The sequence below is a fragment of the Marmota flaviventris genome, chromosome 14 (genome assembly GCF_047511675.1).
Source record: "Marmota flaviventris isolate mMarFla1 chromosome 14, mMarFla1.hap1, whole genome shotgun sequence".
NCBI lineage: Eukaryota > Metazoa > Chordata > Mammalia > Rodentia > Sciuridae > Marmota > Marmota flaviventris.
In genome coordinates, this window is record NC_092511.1 from 22226888 (window position 1) to 22243271 (window position 16384).

Here is a 16384-nt window from a genome sequence, read left to right on the forward strand (position 1 = left end):
ACAGGTAGTAAGTGGTTTAGGTCTTGTGGGCTACAGCTTTGCCTCTGCTGTTGTAGGGAGGAGGCAGCCACAGACAGCATGGAAACTGTGCCAGAAAAGCTTTACAGAACAGGCGGTGGTCACGGTGTCTCTTGGGTCCATAGTTTGCCAACTACTTTCTCGAGCTTCCAGTATTGTTAGAAGTTTCAAAGTCTTTCTGCCTTTTGTTTTTGACCTTTTTCCTTCTCATGGAAGCTTTGAACCTTTTTTTCCCCTTCTTTTTTAGTGTTTTCTTTTAGAGTTCATACTATTTTTATTCCTACTTGATATTTTAGTGGGGGTTTGGGAGGAACTGGAATTAAAGACATATTTATCTGGAAATTTGTTATTCTTTATTTATTAACTTTTGTGGTACTGGTGATTGAACCCAGGAGCTCTATCACTAAGCTACATCCCCAGCCCCTTTTATTTTCTTTAGAGCCAGGGTCTCCCTAAGTTGCCCACACTGGCCTCACAATCCTCCTGTTGAGTCCCCCTAGCAGCTGGGAGCACAAGCGAGGGTCCCCACACCAAGCTTTATTCCTTTTTTTTGGAAAATAATTCTTCTTTATGTGTTTATTTTTAGTTAAACCTTAAAGTTGTCTGTCAAGATCCAGGAAAAATCTCATCAGAACTTTGGTTGCCTTCAGTGACCAGATAACTAGACTTGTATACTGTGCTCACTGTGGACTTGGTATCCAGGCTCTGCTTTAACTTTATTTTTGTTTTATTCTTGCTTAGCTAAAAAAAAAAATCAAGAAGAGGGATGGCTCTATAAATGAGGTTTTATATGCTATACATATCTTTTTAATTCATTGAATAAAATATTTAATTTTTAAAAAACAAATACACTTTATCCTATGGAAAATTTCTGGTCAGACCTTGAAATAAAAACCATATATTCTCCCTGAGATTCAGAAAAAAAAATGACTAATTGAACTCCATTATTACTATATTACTGACACTAATCAAGTAAATTAGAAAAATAATTCATACTGTTTTTATGTGTGTTAATTTTCAGTTTTCCCATTTATTTACCTATATCTACACATGGAATATTTTTTTAATAAAGTTAATATTGTATTTTAATAATGTATAAAACATATAACTTGATTTTTATCTTCTTGATTTACTTCTCACGTTTTCAATCTTATTGTATAATCGTCTTGTTTGTCAGTGGTGATACAGCACAGCAGTCTCCCTTATTCTTGGTTTTGCTTTGTGTGGCTTCAGTTAACTACGGTCAGATACAGACCAAGAAATACAGTACAATACAGGATGGGGTTTTGATAGTGAGTACATTTACATAACCTTTGTTACAGTATACTATTACACTTTTCCTATTTTATTATTACTGTTGTTGATTTCTTACTGTGCCTGATTTATAAATTAAGCTTTATGGAGCTCAGTATATATAAGAAAATAACTCAATATGTGCAGAGTTTGGTACTGCTTGTGATTTTAGCCACCTGCAGGACATCTTAGAATGTGTCCACTGTGGATAAGGGGGGGCACTACTATAGTTCACAGATAACGATTTATCCTGTTGCCAGACAACTTTGTTTTCTCCTCCTTATGAGTATTGCAAGAAGGACATATTTAGGTGTACAGTCTTTTCCTCCTACTTGGATTATTTCCTCATGATTAATTTCTGAAAGTGTGATTGAGATATAGTAGTAAATTAAAAATTAGGACATTCTAGTAACTAGAAATAGTTTTGACTTTGAAATCTGTCTTCTCCTTATACTACAGAAATGTAAACTTTTAATCTTTGTGTGCACTTCTAAGCATCATTATTTCTTTACAATTAATTCCATAAGGTTGATTATGTCAGGATTTTTGTGTTCCACAAAGATTATACAAAGTTACATTCCCAGAGCAACAATTTGTGTCTTCAAACCCTCAGCAATATCAGATGTCATCGTAGGACTTTAATATGTGTGTGTGTGTGTGTGTGTGTCTGTCTGTCTGTCTGTCTGTGTTAGGCTGTAAGAATTGAGAAGAGTAGAGAGACAAGGAAAAGCTCATGGGTAGGAGACAGGAGAGAGAAAATGGCAAATAAGTGAAAGAAGGAGAGTCAGGAAAGCCAGGGCGAGGTGTGGGATCCAAGGCAGGAAAGCATTTCAAGATGAGCAGAAAAGTGATCCAGGGGACACTTTTTATCTGTGAATAGTGCACTCGGTTTTTGTACTGTCCTGAGCATTTCTACCTGGCTGTAAAACAAATTGTTTTTAATATGTTACGTTTTAGTCATAATATGTATTTGTTAGGTTGTAAACAATAAATGAAAGAGTGTGACCTCCATATATGATGACTTCACTTTCTCTTTTTAAACGCCCTGGAGGTAGACTTGGTATTCTCGCTCTCTGCCATCTCTGCATACTTGGGCTGGATATTTTGTTGTCCTGTTGACTCCTTTCTGAAGGAGTGTTGTGCTCCCAACTGCGACAGGCAGCCCCCACCCCCGCCCCCACCCTGCTCTCCTCAGCACACTTTGGGTTGCTTCCAGTTGTCAGGAACTGAGGGCCAGGCCTTTTGGGAAAACTATATTTTATAGGCAAAAGAATGCATCTCTTCCATATGTAAAGCACTGTAATTAGGCACAATGGGGAATGCAGAGATGAGTAATGTTTGAATTTTGTCTTTAAAAGGTATAAAGTCTGAGAAGAGAGGTAAGACATGGCATAAAAGGCTAAAATGTGAGAAAAACATAAATCCTGATAAAGTGACATGGAAGAATAGGTTTTTATATTATATACTGCATATTTATTTGCCGGTAGCTTAGAAATAATAGAGCACTATTACTTTAAATCATTTCCCTTTCCCCCAGTTTCTTACCACCTGGTTATTTATCTCTTATGTGGCTCTTAAACCATCATTGGTGTGAGTCTTAACTAGATTGTAAGTTCTTTGAGGCCAAGTATCATTTTACTTGCTTTTCCGTCCCTCACTACAGAACCTATACTAGGCTCTAAGAAGGAACTTGCAGATTTATGTCACCAAGCATTTATACTTGCCCCTTTATTTAAAATGCTTTAAATTGTTTAACACTGACCTAAATTCTTCACTGTTTTTTTAGGTATATTTGCACCTCTTTCAAAGATAAGTAAAGCAAAAGATCGAAGGAAGAACGTAACACACGCTCCTTCCATGAAAGCCGTGCCTCTCATCAGGTCCCAGAAAATTGATCTAGGTCACGTCACCTCAAAAGTGAATACTGGTAGGTCAAATCAGAAAGGTGGCAATACTCCTCAGTGTTTTTGCTTTATTCCTGGGATTCCTAATGTCTAGGCTGCTTTGCTCTCTTTCCTTAGCCAGTCGTGAAACCCGAATTGAGTACAACCGCAGGTTTGTGTTTCCCAGCCGCAGTCAGGTTTAAAGGCTTCAGCTTCTAACAAGGATGGTTCAGATTTGTCCCTCCCTTTCCTTTCCCGTTGTCTCCGTACCTCTAACTTTCCATAATCTAACTCAGAGCTGGCTTTGGTACCTCCAACAAACCTGTGTAAAAAGGCTCACTTCACGTTCCTCACCTGTTCAAGGACATGCAGAGACTCCTGTCACCATGCCCGGACTCCTGACACCAGCAGAGTCCTCCTTCATCTGCTGCAGTCTCTTTTGTTGTTGAGCCGCGGTTTGCGGAATCTCTCCCTGTCTCTGCACTCATTGTGCTTGTTCCTTCCTTCAGCCCCATCTTAGGCACAGGTGTGACTTTTGCTTTGGGGTGTCCTTGCTGGGCTTGACCTCCTTACCCACACCCTCTTTCTCCAAGGAAACTTGCCCAGGGTCTCTGTTTTACCTAATCTCTTTATTCTCTGGCCTTGTACTTACTTTTTACCCATGCTTCCCAATTGTGAGTTATTACTTTGGATTTTGTCCACTGATTGCTTTATTTGTGCAAATCTATTATTCTCTCTGCAGAATTTTAATCTTTAAATGGGCTGTGAGAATATTCTGTCTTCTATTCAGTGTGGCACATAGCATAGAATTAGGGGCTCAATAAATAATTTGTTAACTCATTAACAGCTGAAATAGACTTTCAAACGTGATGAGAGAATTGTCTCCAAAAACTTCGTGTGGTGTTTCTATTCTGTTCCATTGGGCTATTTGAATATTGCTGTGTCAAAATTCACTTCATAATTGCTCTAATTTAAAATTAATAAATCTTGATATCCAGTAGAGGAAAGCCTCCCACCTTATTCTTGAAAATTGTCTTGCCTATTTTGGGGCTTTATACATCACACTTCCTTGTTAATTTTAGAATAAGTAGTTAAGTTTCTTTAAAAAATAATCTGCTGTGGTTTTAATTAGAATTAAATTTAAACCTTAAATCAATTTAAAAAGAACTGACGTCTTTACAATAGTCAGTCTTTTAATTATGCACTTGGAATAATTTTCTATTTAATTATGTCCTTTAAAAATATCTCACTACATTTTTTTTTTTTTTTCAATTCTCTTCCACCCCAACCAGTGGATGAGCAGGTACCTAAAATCCCAAGGAAGGGCAACCCTTGTTTTTGAATGGAGAAACTGTGGTCCTAAGAACATGCATGGAGTCCCCAGAGTTCTTTCTGTTTTATTCATAGCTGGACTCTAGAGGCAGAATCCATCTCAGGAGAGTGTATGACAGAGTAGGGAAATGAAAACTGTGGGAGATGTTGTACTCAGGATGCGAGGAAGGAGTGTCCTGGAGCTGTCAGGGAGATCACGAGAAGATGGCCTCGAGAGAGTGACCTTCAAATATTAGACAGGAACTCCCAGGCCTGTTACCAGGTTGGGTGTGTATGAATCTGACTAAAGGTAGTGGTCTCTGGGTAGACTACTTCCCAGGCACAACTGACTACTGGTGGCACAGCACGTAAAATAGATTTGAATGTCACTGCAGAGATTTTGGAAACTCAGTGGCCATGGGAACTGCTGCGCACAGAAGGTGGGCAGAAACTTCTGGCCTGAACCTAACCAGGTTGTGACTTCTGCTGAAACAAAAGAAAACCAACCAACAAAACAACATTCTCCAAAGGGTTTAACATGACTCATTGTCCAATAACAAAGCATTCAAATGGGAACTCTAAGATGATACAGATGTTGCAATTAACACATAAAAACTTTAAGGAATAGAATAATTGTAACTATGCTCCAAAAATTAAGGGTGAGCTCTCTTGAAACAAATGGAAAGACAGTTTTAGCAGAGAAACAGAGACGTGAAGAGTCATATATTGTGTGTACACACACACAAGTAAACCTTGGATGATTTGTGTAAGATCACTGGATTATATCAAGGTCAGTTTCCTGGTTTGGGATTATAGTTTTGTAAAACATTATCTTTGGAGAAACTGGACAAAGTGTACAGGGATCTTTTGTATTACTTTTTACAACATGAATTTACAGTGATCTCAATTAAAACTTTCAGGAAAAAGGACCAAATGGATAATTAAGACAGAAAAGCATAATAATTAAATTATTAAAAAATAAGAAATCTACCCTGCAGGTTGTCTTCCCATTACATTTATGGTGTCTAGTTCAGGCCCTCATCCCTGGCTGCTGTCATAGTTTCCCCAAGTTTCTGCAATCAGCTTCTCCACCTCTGGTTTTCTTTTAGACCTTGAGCTGGAGAAATGTTACATAACCAGGACTCTGCTGAGGCCAGTCCTCCTTTTTAAAGCCCAGTGGAGGCTCCTCCTCTACAGAAGAGCTTCCATTCCTTAGGCAGGCACTCTTACCTGGGAGGTCTTCTGACACCTGTCCATCTAGTCTTACTTCTCCATCCCAAAACTACTCTATTCCAGCCAAGTACTTACCGTGCTCTGTCTTCCTGCAAGAGCTACTTTCTCTCCATTCTGAGCTTCCATTCTTAATTCTTCCTGACCGTACCTCCAGTGTTCTGGGGAAAGATCTCACTTGTTCCTCAAGGCCTATCTCAGTGTGTTGTGGCCTTGTTGATGGCGCACTCATTTATGGTTACAGCAGCAGTTACTGACTCCTTCTCCTGTCCTCATGAAGAGTATTCTCACATTTTACTCATGCCATCCATATTGTACAGAGCAGGACCTACCCCCTCAGGGCATGGACCATGCCTTGTTAATCTTTGAGTACCTGGTGATATTCAAAGTCCCAAGGACAGTTCTTTGTTAAAAATGCTTCATAAGTAAATAGAATTCTACCAGACAGAACTTAAAATTATGTGTAGCCCGTTGATTTCCTATTTAAATTATTTAGTTCTGTACAGTTGAAACAAAAGTCTTAATAAGGCAGATTATTATTTAAGAGCTTCCCTGCTCCACGTAAAAGTTTTGTGGGAATAGGGTGTGATAAAGTGAGGTAGTCATTTTCAGAATACCAATGACAAAGTACAGGACTTCTTACCATCTGAACTCTCATAAGTGAAGAATTGCTATAATAATTGGCAAAAATTTTTACCCCAAATTCACTGCACAGAATACCTCCTGCAATGAATTGCATGCAAACATTGGTGAACTAGTTGTTTGCAGGTTCCAGTGAGCTGTGGCCCCTGTATGTCCTGTCTTCAGTTTGCTGTACCTGACAGCATGGTGCAGATGTGCTCACCAGAGGGTGTGTCAGCCATCAGTGAGGCACCTGGGTGGCACATGCTTTGTATTCCTTGGAAATCCTTAGCAGATCATGAAATTGGGGCATTCATATTGGCTGCAAATGCATTCTTTTTCCTCTAAAGGTAAAATATTGGTTTCTGTGTTTATTATCCAGCATGTTTTCAGAAGAAGATAAGATTTAGATGAAGAGGAATGCATGTACTTTTAAAACAAATACAGTTTTTTGTGTGTTTAATGTTAAAGAAAATTCTCTTTTGCTGAAAGTGCTTTATTTTCATGTCCTAGGATTGATGACATCAAAAAAAGAGAGTGCTTCTGAATCAGCACTTTCGTTGCCTCCTAGTGAAGAATTGAAAACTTTAACAGAGAAAGATGGTAACATAATTTATAACTTCTCAAAATTTAATTTGCTGGTGGAATTTTAATATCATAGAAAAACAGCTTACCATGGGGGTTAAGTTTTAAAGTTGGTAAGGGAAAAATGAGTATGGTAAAAATTACCCTTGAAAATCTCTTAAGCAGCTCATAATAAAGTGTGTACTTTAAAAGAGATAAATTTCTATACTGCATTTCTTATGTAGATAGACTTAGAGAACTACTGGACTGGATTAAAAGAGGGAATAAAAGGAGATTGCATAGTTACAAACGGCCTGACAGCAATGTTTAAGTTGCCTTACCTGTCAAATCCTTAGGTGAGCAGTATTGAACTTTGGCCATCTTAAAACATATTAATGGCATTTTTTGTGTTTTTTTTAATGTAAATAAAATAGAACTCTACTATCAGTATTTACCTAAGGTGAGAGGTGAGTATGGTGGTCAGATTAGATAGGTAGTTAACATTAATGGATACAGTAGCACCTCCTATTTAAGATTGTGCTGAATCCTTAAAAAACAATTACTTGTGTTATAAAATCTTTTTTTTTTTTTTTTTTTGGAGTGGGGGGTACTGGGGATTTAATGCAGGGGTTCTTTACCACTGAGCTACAGCCTCTGTCCTTTATTTTTTATTTTGAGACAGAGTCTTGCTAAGTTGCTTAGGGACTTGCTAAGTTGCTGAGACTAGCCTTGAACTTGTGATCCTCCTGCCTTAGCCTCCTGAGTCACTGGGATTATAGGCATGTGCCCAAAGTCTTTTTTAACTACAATATATTTGGATGACATCAGGTATTTAATTTAACACTAGATAATCCACAGTTGAGGAAGCTAAATGGAGCATTTCAGAAGGATTTGCCTAGAAAAGCATCTCCTTGGCTCACTTCTTATTTTCTGCACTTGAATGTATTCTTTTGTGTTCCTGTTTTAGTTACCCTGCACGGATCCATCAGCAGCTCCTCCTCTACATCTTCTTTGGAACACAAACAGAGCTACCCCAAGAAAGCGAATTCAAGCAGCAATAACAAGAAGACCATGAGCAAAAGCCCTTCTCTGCCATCTCGAGCCAGTGCTGGTATCTATGGCTTTTTCAACCAGGCTTTCTTGGTGTTTTTTATCTTGGTTTGTTTGTAAGTAGATTTGCTCTTTTTAAATGTGTAGAAGGAACTCTTTACTGCAGTCAGATTGAACTACTTGCACTCTTCTTTGTCTCCCCTTGGGCCTTAAGCCAGGTCTCTTCGTTTTGCTGTTGGATATAAGATATTGCATTAATTTTCACTTAAATTTGCTCCTGGGGGTTTCATCCCAACTGAATTTTGTTTCTTGTGTCTTGCCTGTTAGTCTTCTTTAAAAGAGATAAATTCCTATACTGCATTTCTTATGTAGATAGACTTAGAGAACTACTGGACTGGATTAAAAGAGGGAATAAAAGGAGACTGCATAGTTACAAATGGCCTGACAACAATGTTTAAGTTGCCTTACCTGTCAAATCCTTAGGTGAGCAGTATTGAATTTTGGCCATCTTAATACATATTAATGGCATTTTTTCTCACATGCTTCTGTGTCATCTTCATATTTAAAAAGCATGTTTTCTCTGCTTTTACTCAAGTTATTGTTTAAAACTATGTAGGACAGAGTCAGACAGCCCCTTCCAAGATGCCAATGGCAGCCTGTCCTTATGTGACTTTTTAACTAACTGGCTAAGGGTCCAGTCCCCTTTTCTCCAGCTGTATGTGAGGATACACAGAACAATTATTTAGACTTGTTGAAATTGTGTTTATTGCAGTTTACTTGTTTACTTAAACAGAAAACTTGTCCAGAAATTTGTCCATTTAGGCCCAAATCGATTTGTGTGTGTGTGTGTGTGTGTGTGTGTGTGTGTGTGTGTGTGTGTTCTTGAGGATCAAACCCAGGGGTACTTTACCACTGAGCCACACCCCCAGCCCTTTTTATTTTTTATTTTGAGACAGGGTCTCACTAAATTGCCCTTGCAATCCCTACTGTCTCAGCCTCTAGAATTGCTGGGATTGCAGGCATGCGCCACCATGTCCAGCTCCAAATTATTCTTAATGACCCTCATGATAACCTCATGATAATTACCATAGTTCTTTTTTAATACTTATGCTCCTTTTAGTATTTTACTATAGAAAATGTTCATTACGTAATTTTTTTCTCATTTTAAAATATTAATGGGAAAAAACGAAAAAGGGAAAACCAAAACACCCAGCAGTAACATTGACATAATACTTCTGAAAGTTGGGACCCTAAAGTTGGGGACCCCAACTTGGAGATTTTGCCTATGAATGTTCACCTGACCAATTTCTCCTTAACACAGTGAGGCACAGAGGAGAGAAGTTGCAACGATGCAATCCTACTTGTGTGTATTTTATTTATAGATTAAGGTCCCCCTCATTTAGTATTTAGATTTTTTTATGTATTTTTTTTATTTTTACATGTGTATGTGAGAATAGAATCACCTTTTTTTTTTTTTTTTAGCTTTTATAAGTAATAGTTCTAGTGGGCCTACACGCTTACCATTTTTCCTTTTATCAATTTGAGTGTTATGTAGATAAATAATAGTGAAGATGAAGACAGTGGTCAGAGTGGGAAAGAAAACCTTTCAAAGGGAGGGGGGACAGAGAATGGAGGTGTGTTTGGAACCCTAGTGACATTTCCTTAATAAATCTGTCCAGAGTGTGGGTAGATATTCCACTTTTCCTATATTTGTTTGCATTTGAAAGAAACATAAACTTCAGAGAATGGACAATAATGGAAGGACAGGCTAAAGAATTAGAGGAGCAGAAAGGAAGGATTAGGGCAATGGGAGGGGCGGAAAGAAGCTGTGTTCTGGGTTGGCCTCACTGTATCCCATTTTTGATCTTGCCATCTTTGGCCATTGTGGGCAGGCGGATGGGGACAGACAAGGATTTCTATTAATCTGGGTGTACCACTTTTGAGCTGCAAACACCGTCTCAGATAATTCCTTGGTTTGTGTCTTATTTTTCATTTTAGCTTTTATGAAAGGTACTATGTAAACTATAAAGTGCTATGAACTCTTGGTTATTAGGGGGGCCCAGGACCTTCCTTCCCCATGGGCTTAGGTTCCTTCCTTTGTCATTGTGTTTTCAGCTTCTCTGTTCACAGAGTGACTTATGTTCCTTCCCAGGCCCTCACCTTGGGTTCTCCAGACTTCCCAGGGGGTTGGGTCTTCAGTCTGCTCACATGCCCACAAGACCGGGCCCAGGGGCCCACCTGTTCTCTGCCAGCCTTGGTAATTGGATAGCTTTGGAGATGGTATTTCTCTGGGACTTCTGATATCCAATAGGGTGTATTGTAGGGTTTAGGTTTGAATCAAGTAGAGAATGGTTTTGTTCTTTAATTAGGAAATAAATTGGGAGTAACTGGATTGAGTTATAGACTGATTATCCCTTATCCAAAATACTTAGGACCCAGAAGTGTGTTGGATTTATTTTTTTTCAGGTTTTGGAATATTTACCTGGATAACTGGTTGAGAATCTCTAAGCCCCAAAATCTGAAATCTGAGAATTTTTGAGTGTTAAAACTCCCTTGAGCTTTGGCAGTTTAACCTGAGTGGGAATTTGTGCATTGGAGCTCAAAATGGTTTAGATTTTGGAGCATTTTAGATTCTGTATTTTTATATTGTATTAACTACTGTAGCAATTTTACCTTCAAATCACATTTCTGTGTGTATCATTTACACTGAATCCAGGTAAAACGACAATAATTCTAGCATTTTGCTAGAGTAGGGACTGGCAAATTACAGCCCCATGGCCAAATCTGACCTCCACCTGATTTTGTAAGTGTGGTGGTTTTATGGAAACACAGCTGTGCCTGTTCCTTTATGCATTATGTACATCTGCTTTCATGCTTCCACAGCAGAGCTGAGTCACTGTGACACAGACAGTATGGCTTGCAAAGCTTAAACTATTTACTGCTTCACATAAAAAGCTGGCTGGTACTGTCCCTAGTAGAGAGTACTACAGGTAGTCCTGGCAGAATGATTCTACCAGGAATCAAGTGGTGAATTTCCTATAGCAATAATTTTCTCAGGAAACCCTTTCACTTTTGCTCTGTGTGTCTTGGCCTTCCCTGTGAGAAATGCATACATATATAATGAAAGGTATCTGATGTCGAAATTTCCAGCTAACTCATTAGAATGCATAGTGATTTCTTTTTGGACTAATATGCCTTTTGAGTTTTCTCCTTGTTTTTTTTTTTCTCTCTTTTCCTCTTATCTCCCACCCACCACCCCAACAGGTTTGAATTCCTCAGCAACATCTATAGCAAATAATAGCCGTCGTGAAGGGGAGCTCCGCCTTGGAGATAGGGTGTTGGTGGTTGGCCAGAGAGTTGGTACCATTAAGTTCTTTGGGACAACAAACTTTGCTCCAGGTAACTCATCTCAATATTCTTTGCTCAATTTTAATTCTTTAGAGTATAAAAGGTTTAAAATTTTATAGGTAAATAAAATTGAATCAGAGAGAGTTCTCGATTAACAGCTTTTGTAGATGATAGCAATAGTATGTATGTACACGCACACACACACGCACACACACTCACATACACACACGTAAAACAGTGATCCACACTCAGATTGCCTTGCATCCATAAATTTCTCTTATTGTTTGTGTTTCCATTTGTCTAATGTTAAAATTAGTTGTCATTTCCCAAGTTTATTCTTACTGATTGCTGAGTGTGCTAAATGACAGGGGAAACCTTTTCAGGATTAGGGTTTTTTCCAAGGATAATCCATAAAGTGAGTATGTAATGAATTAAGTGTACAGTTTTTTTAAACAGGGTGACTTGGAGAGAAAAGCAGAGGAAAATGAAAGAGCTTCTGTGTACCCTTCTGTGTACCTTAAAAATGCATATTTGTGTTTTTGTATATTCTTCCCAACCTACCTATGTTTTATATTGATTTTTCAAAGTAAGGGTTAGTTTCTTGCACATTTTCAAATATTATAATTTTACACTGAAGTTTCAAATGAAATTGTACGTTTTAAATAGCAATATGCTATTTTAACACATGGTGGCATTGCTGCATTTTAGGAAAAGGTTACCTAGAACATTGATTTAAAAAAAAGTTTGTGGTGTAGCATTCTTTCAAGAACCACAAAGGATCTGAGATTTTGCCCTGTTTGCAAACTATCAAGTTAGCCTGCCACAGTATTAGATGTTAATGGAAGATGGGAGAATTCAAGGTCAAGAGACAAAGGATTTTGGTACTCCCAAGAATAGAAATAGCCATAGAATTAGCATTTTCTTGCATTGTTCCCCAAGCTTGAGCTTCAGTTTCAACAGGGTGGGACTGAGGGAGAGGTGACACTTGGTCACCAGTGGTTTATGAGCTTAAGAAGTCTGAACCTTTACGTCGACCATGTTTTTCCACAATGTGCACTTTTTGCTCTGGAGGGGACTTCCATCTCTATCCTCCAAGATGTCCACTACACATACACACAGCAATGGAAAGATAGTCTGGAACACAGTCAGTGCCACTGTCTGTTGGACACTCAGAAACACGAGACAGCCGTGGAGAATTATCCCCCAAAATCTTCTTGTTTCAGCAATACCACTTTTAACTGCAAGTCACTAGGTTGACTTGAGACAGCTTGTATGTTTTATATTTCATGGCTCTTTGGGGGACTCCAGGTAGCAGCAATTAAGATTAGTTAGGATGTACTTAACAGTTCTCAAGTAAAAACTTAGAGAACTCACAGGTAGGTTAATTTTCACAATCTCTCTCTCTGCACTTCCCTCTTTCTGACCTTATTAAACAAGGCTAGGATGGTTTGATTCTTTGGATACAATTCATTATTTTAGGTTTACTTTTAACTTTTAAATTTCTAATGTAAAGCATTTTGAAACTTGGGTAGTAACAAGCAAATGCAATAAAATTTGGAAGGTTTTATGTTAAAGTCATTCTGTCTTTTGAGGAAGTGGTAGCATACACTTCTTGTGTCATCAAAATTTAGATCAGTCATTTCTATAATACAATGATAATGTTAGACTTTTTATAGACTATAAGATCTAGACCTGGAAGAGGGTATGTTTGACCTCTTCAGCATTTTTTCCATTGCCACATTGGAAAGAAAATTAACATTTAAACAGGAAGATATCCATGCCCTACCACTGCCAGACAGTGTGGAATCACCGTTGCTAACACTTTTCATATGTATGTTACACATTTTTTGAAAGCTGTATGGTAAACATGTAGCAGTAATATGGTAAATTAAAATGGTAAAATGCAAAAATTATATAAGAAAGTATCAAAGGCAGAAGGAAGTAGAACTTGAAAAGTCCTAATTGTGGTACTCAGAGAAGTAACAGTGCTAACGAGAGTGTCTTAGCTGACCTTCTTAAACAAGGCTAGGATGGTTTGATTCTTTGGATACAATTCATTATTTTAGGTTTACTTTTAACTTTTAAATTTCTAATGGTGACTCTGGTTCCCTCCTTCCCTCCCTCCCTCTCTTTTTTTGCATGTGATTTTGTTTGCATGGCTGCGTCTGCACAGTGGGTGTGTAGACTCTGCTCTATTTCACGACACTGTAGGGCTCTGCAGACAGACACTGGTTGTGCTTTAGCCTTTCCAACCCCAGTACCTGGACATGGGCCCCAGTTTCATCTTTTTGAGCATAAGAGGAAGAGAATAAAGAAGTTTTTGGATGGCTTATTAGCAGCTCTATAATTGACTCAAAGAGCTGTATTCTGAGAGAAACAATATTTTTTGTATTTTGTAATCTACAGTATCTTTCTTGATGTGTATGTCCTCATTTTTATTTATTATGGATTGTAGGAGACCAAATGCAATTACCATTGTACTCTCCTTTTAAATCACGAATGAGTGAACTCCTAGGCATTTTTAAGCTGGTCTAAGGTATCCTCAACTTGAAAATCCTTGCTCTCAGAGGGTCTCCATTTACCTTAGGCTTGTGGAAACCCTAAAAGCAACCTTGCTACTTCAGTTTTAGGCTTTCTAAATTCCTATCACTTTCCTCAGAGTGGGCCTTTAAATACTAAAAATCGTTTAGAAAATTCTTCCTAAAAGGAAAAAAAAAGAAGATTTTTCTTTCCATCTAGAGATAGAAAGAGAGAGAGAGAGAGAGAAAGAGAGAGAGAGGGAGGGAAGAGAAGAAGGGAGGGAGAGGGAGAGAGGGAGGGAGGGAGGGAGAGAAGGAGGGAGGGAAGGAGGGAACCAGAGTTACCATGATGTCTGGTGGTATTTTCCATATTATCTTTGTCCTTCTTTAATTATTTAAGAACCATTGGTGGTGTTCTAATATTGGGAGTGTGAAATGAAAAGATTGCACATTTACTCTATGATTTGCATCTTGATATTACATTATACTTCTCTTGTGAAACACAGCGAATTAGAGTCAAGGACAGTTTCTTCTTCTTTGTAGTTTTAAGATACATTTTGGCTTCAGTCTACTTGCATAATAGCTAATCCTCTCCAAATTTGTGTTTGTGCATTTTATTTTCCTCCCTTAATGTACTGCTCAGCAATTACACTGGTAAAATGTTTTCCCCACTTTTCAAATTTTCAAGTTTTATATTTTATAATTTTATCATTTGAAAGCTTAATGATGGTGATGATATTCCATCATTTTGGTCATTTGTGAAAATGTTAAACCATCCAGATTTTGGGTTAGTATAATAGCATAATGATTTTGAGTAAAGTGTAGACGTTTTTAAAATGCAATATTCATGTTCTAGGGTATTGGTACGGTATAGAGCTTGAAAAACCCCATGGCAAGAATGATGGTTCGGTTGGAGGTGTGCAGTATTTTAGTTGTTCTCCAAGATATGGAATATTTGCTCCCCCATCCAGGGTACAAAGGTGAGAAAAAGGGGATTTGTGTATGTTTACATAAATGTTTTGAAATTTGAAGTTGCACACAGAGACCCTAATTTTATCTGGAGACACACACCAAGTGTAACTTGTGCCTTCTTTTAAGGGTTAACCAGCCACCTTCTTCAGAGAGAAGGCTCATGGAAAGCTAAATTTGCCTTGCTAAGGATTTGCAATTTTAAAAACCTTCTTTCTTCCTCATTTGCAAACCCTATGAGTATGTGTAGGCTATTAGAAGTGGCGTTTGAAGCTAAGAACAGTGAGAGCAGCAAGCTTAATCTGTCATGCAAACAAAAGTAAAAATGCTCCCTGATTGCTTCAGTCACATCCTAACTACATTAAATTTCCTGCCAGCAGGCACCCATTCATTCTCCTGCAAACCTAATGGAACCAAAATGGCTTTTCCTCTGATTTCTTTAGTTTTCAAAAATAGATAGGCAGTAGATCTTTGGGGGAAGTGAAGTTTCAAGGACTTATATATAATAAACCTCCTCGGTGTTTCTTCGTAAGACAGTAACACTTCTGTGCACCTTACTCTGGTTTTAAAAAACAACTTGAGCAGAAACAAATCCCTGTGAAATTCCAGGTGGAAAGTGAAATGCCTTATGTGCTGGAAGAGCTGGCTTGGTGTGCTTTTCAGTGGCTGGGAAATGGGATGTGAATCTTTCAATCAGGGAGAACATACATGGTCTGATCATATTCCTAAGTCTAGAACCCTGATCACACTCTGGCTCCCTTATGAGCCTGTGACTGCTTCCAGGCAAATTCGTTTTAGTTTCTCATATCAACTTTTGTCCTCAGTTTTTTTTTTTTTTGTGTGTGTGTGTTGAATAACTGCATATACTTTTTGTATTAATTTCCTTCTTTTTACAATGCACTTGGTATTATCATTTTCTTCTTTTTGATAAACATTCAGAACACAGTGCTTTTGTAGTTCCTAAAGTATCCTCTGTTAAATGTTACTTCCTTTGATCCTAATAAGCGTTTGTTTGGTCAGGTAAGCCAGAAAATAACCATATCTGTTACAAACATTTATTGAGCATTTAATAAGCAGAGGGCTCTATAGGGTGTGGCCTGGCTGCTATGTCACTGTGACTCCTCTGTGTCCAAGCCGAGGCAGTGTAAGCCATTATGATTACTCCCGTTTTGGCAGGTGAAGAAACAAATTACAAGAGATAAAGTAACTTAGCTAAAGTCATGTGGCTAGTTAGGGGTGGAGCTGGACCTAGCCCAGGTTTGTTATTTTTTCTAAGCCTATACTTTTAGGCACTTTGCTGCTGCTGCTCCTCCTCCCCCACCTCCTCCTCCTTTTTTGTAATCATTTTTTAAATGAAGAAAAGGAAATGCTAGTAAAGAATCATGTGCACAACTTCTGGGCCCTGTTTTCAGCACTGTTCATGTATTTAGTCAACTACAGAGGAGGAAACATTTATTTGAGGGCTCAAGGTTCCAGAGGTCATAGTCCATAGAAGGCTGGATCCATTTCTTGGGGCTCAAGATAAGGCTGAACATTATGGCAGTGTGTGTGGCAGAGGGAAGCAGCTCACATCATGGT

The 16384-nt window shown here is 38.2% G+C and overlaps 1 protein-coding gene across 1 annotated transcript in view; it reads left to right on the forward strand.

The window, feature by feature from the left end:
• Clip4 (CAP-Gly domain containing linker protein family member 4) overlaps positions 1 to 16384 on the forward strand; it is a 54430-nt gene that overhangs the window by 24601 nt on the left and 13445 nt on the right. Inside the window, exons 9-13 of the mRNA XM_027933521.2 lie at positions 3098 to 3238; positions 6870 to 6959; positions 7888 to 8031; positions 11235 to 11369; positions 14694 to 14817. Coding sequence (XP_027789322.2) covers positions 3098 to 3238; positions 6870 to 6959; positions 7888 to 8031; positions 11235 to 11369; positions 14694 to 14817 — 634 coding nt within the window. The remainder of the gene's footprint in view (positions 1 to 3097; positions 3239 to 6869; positions 6960 to 7887; positions 8032 to 11234; positions 11370 to 14693; positions 14818 to 16384) is intronic.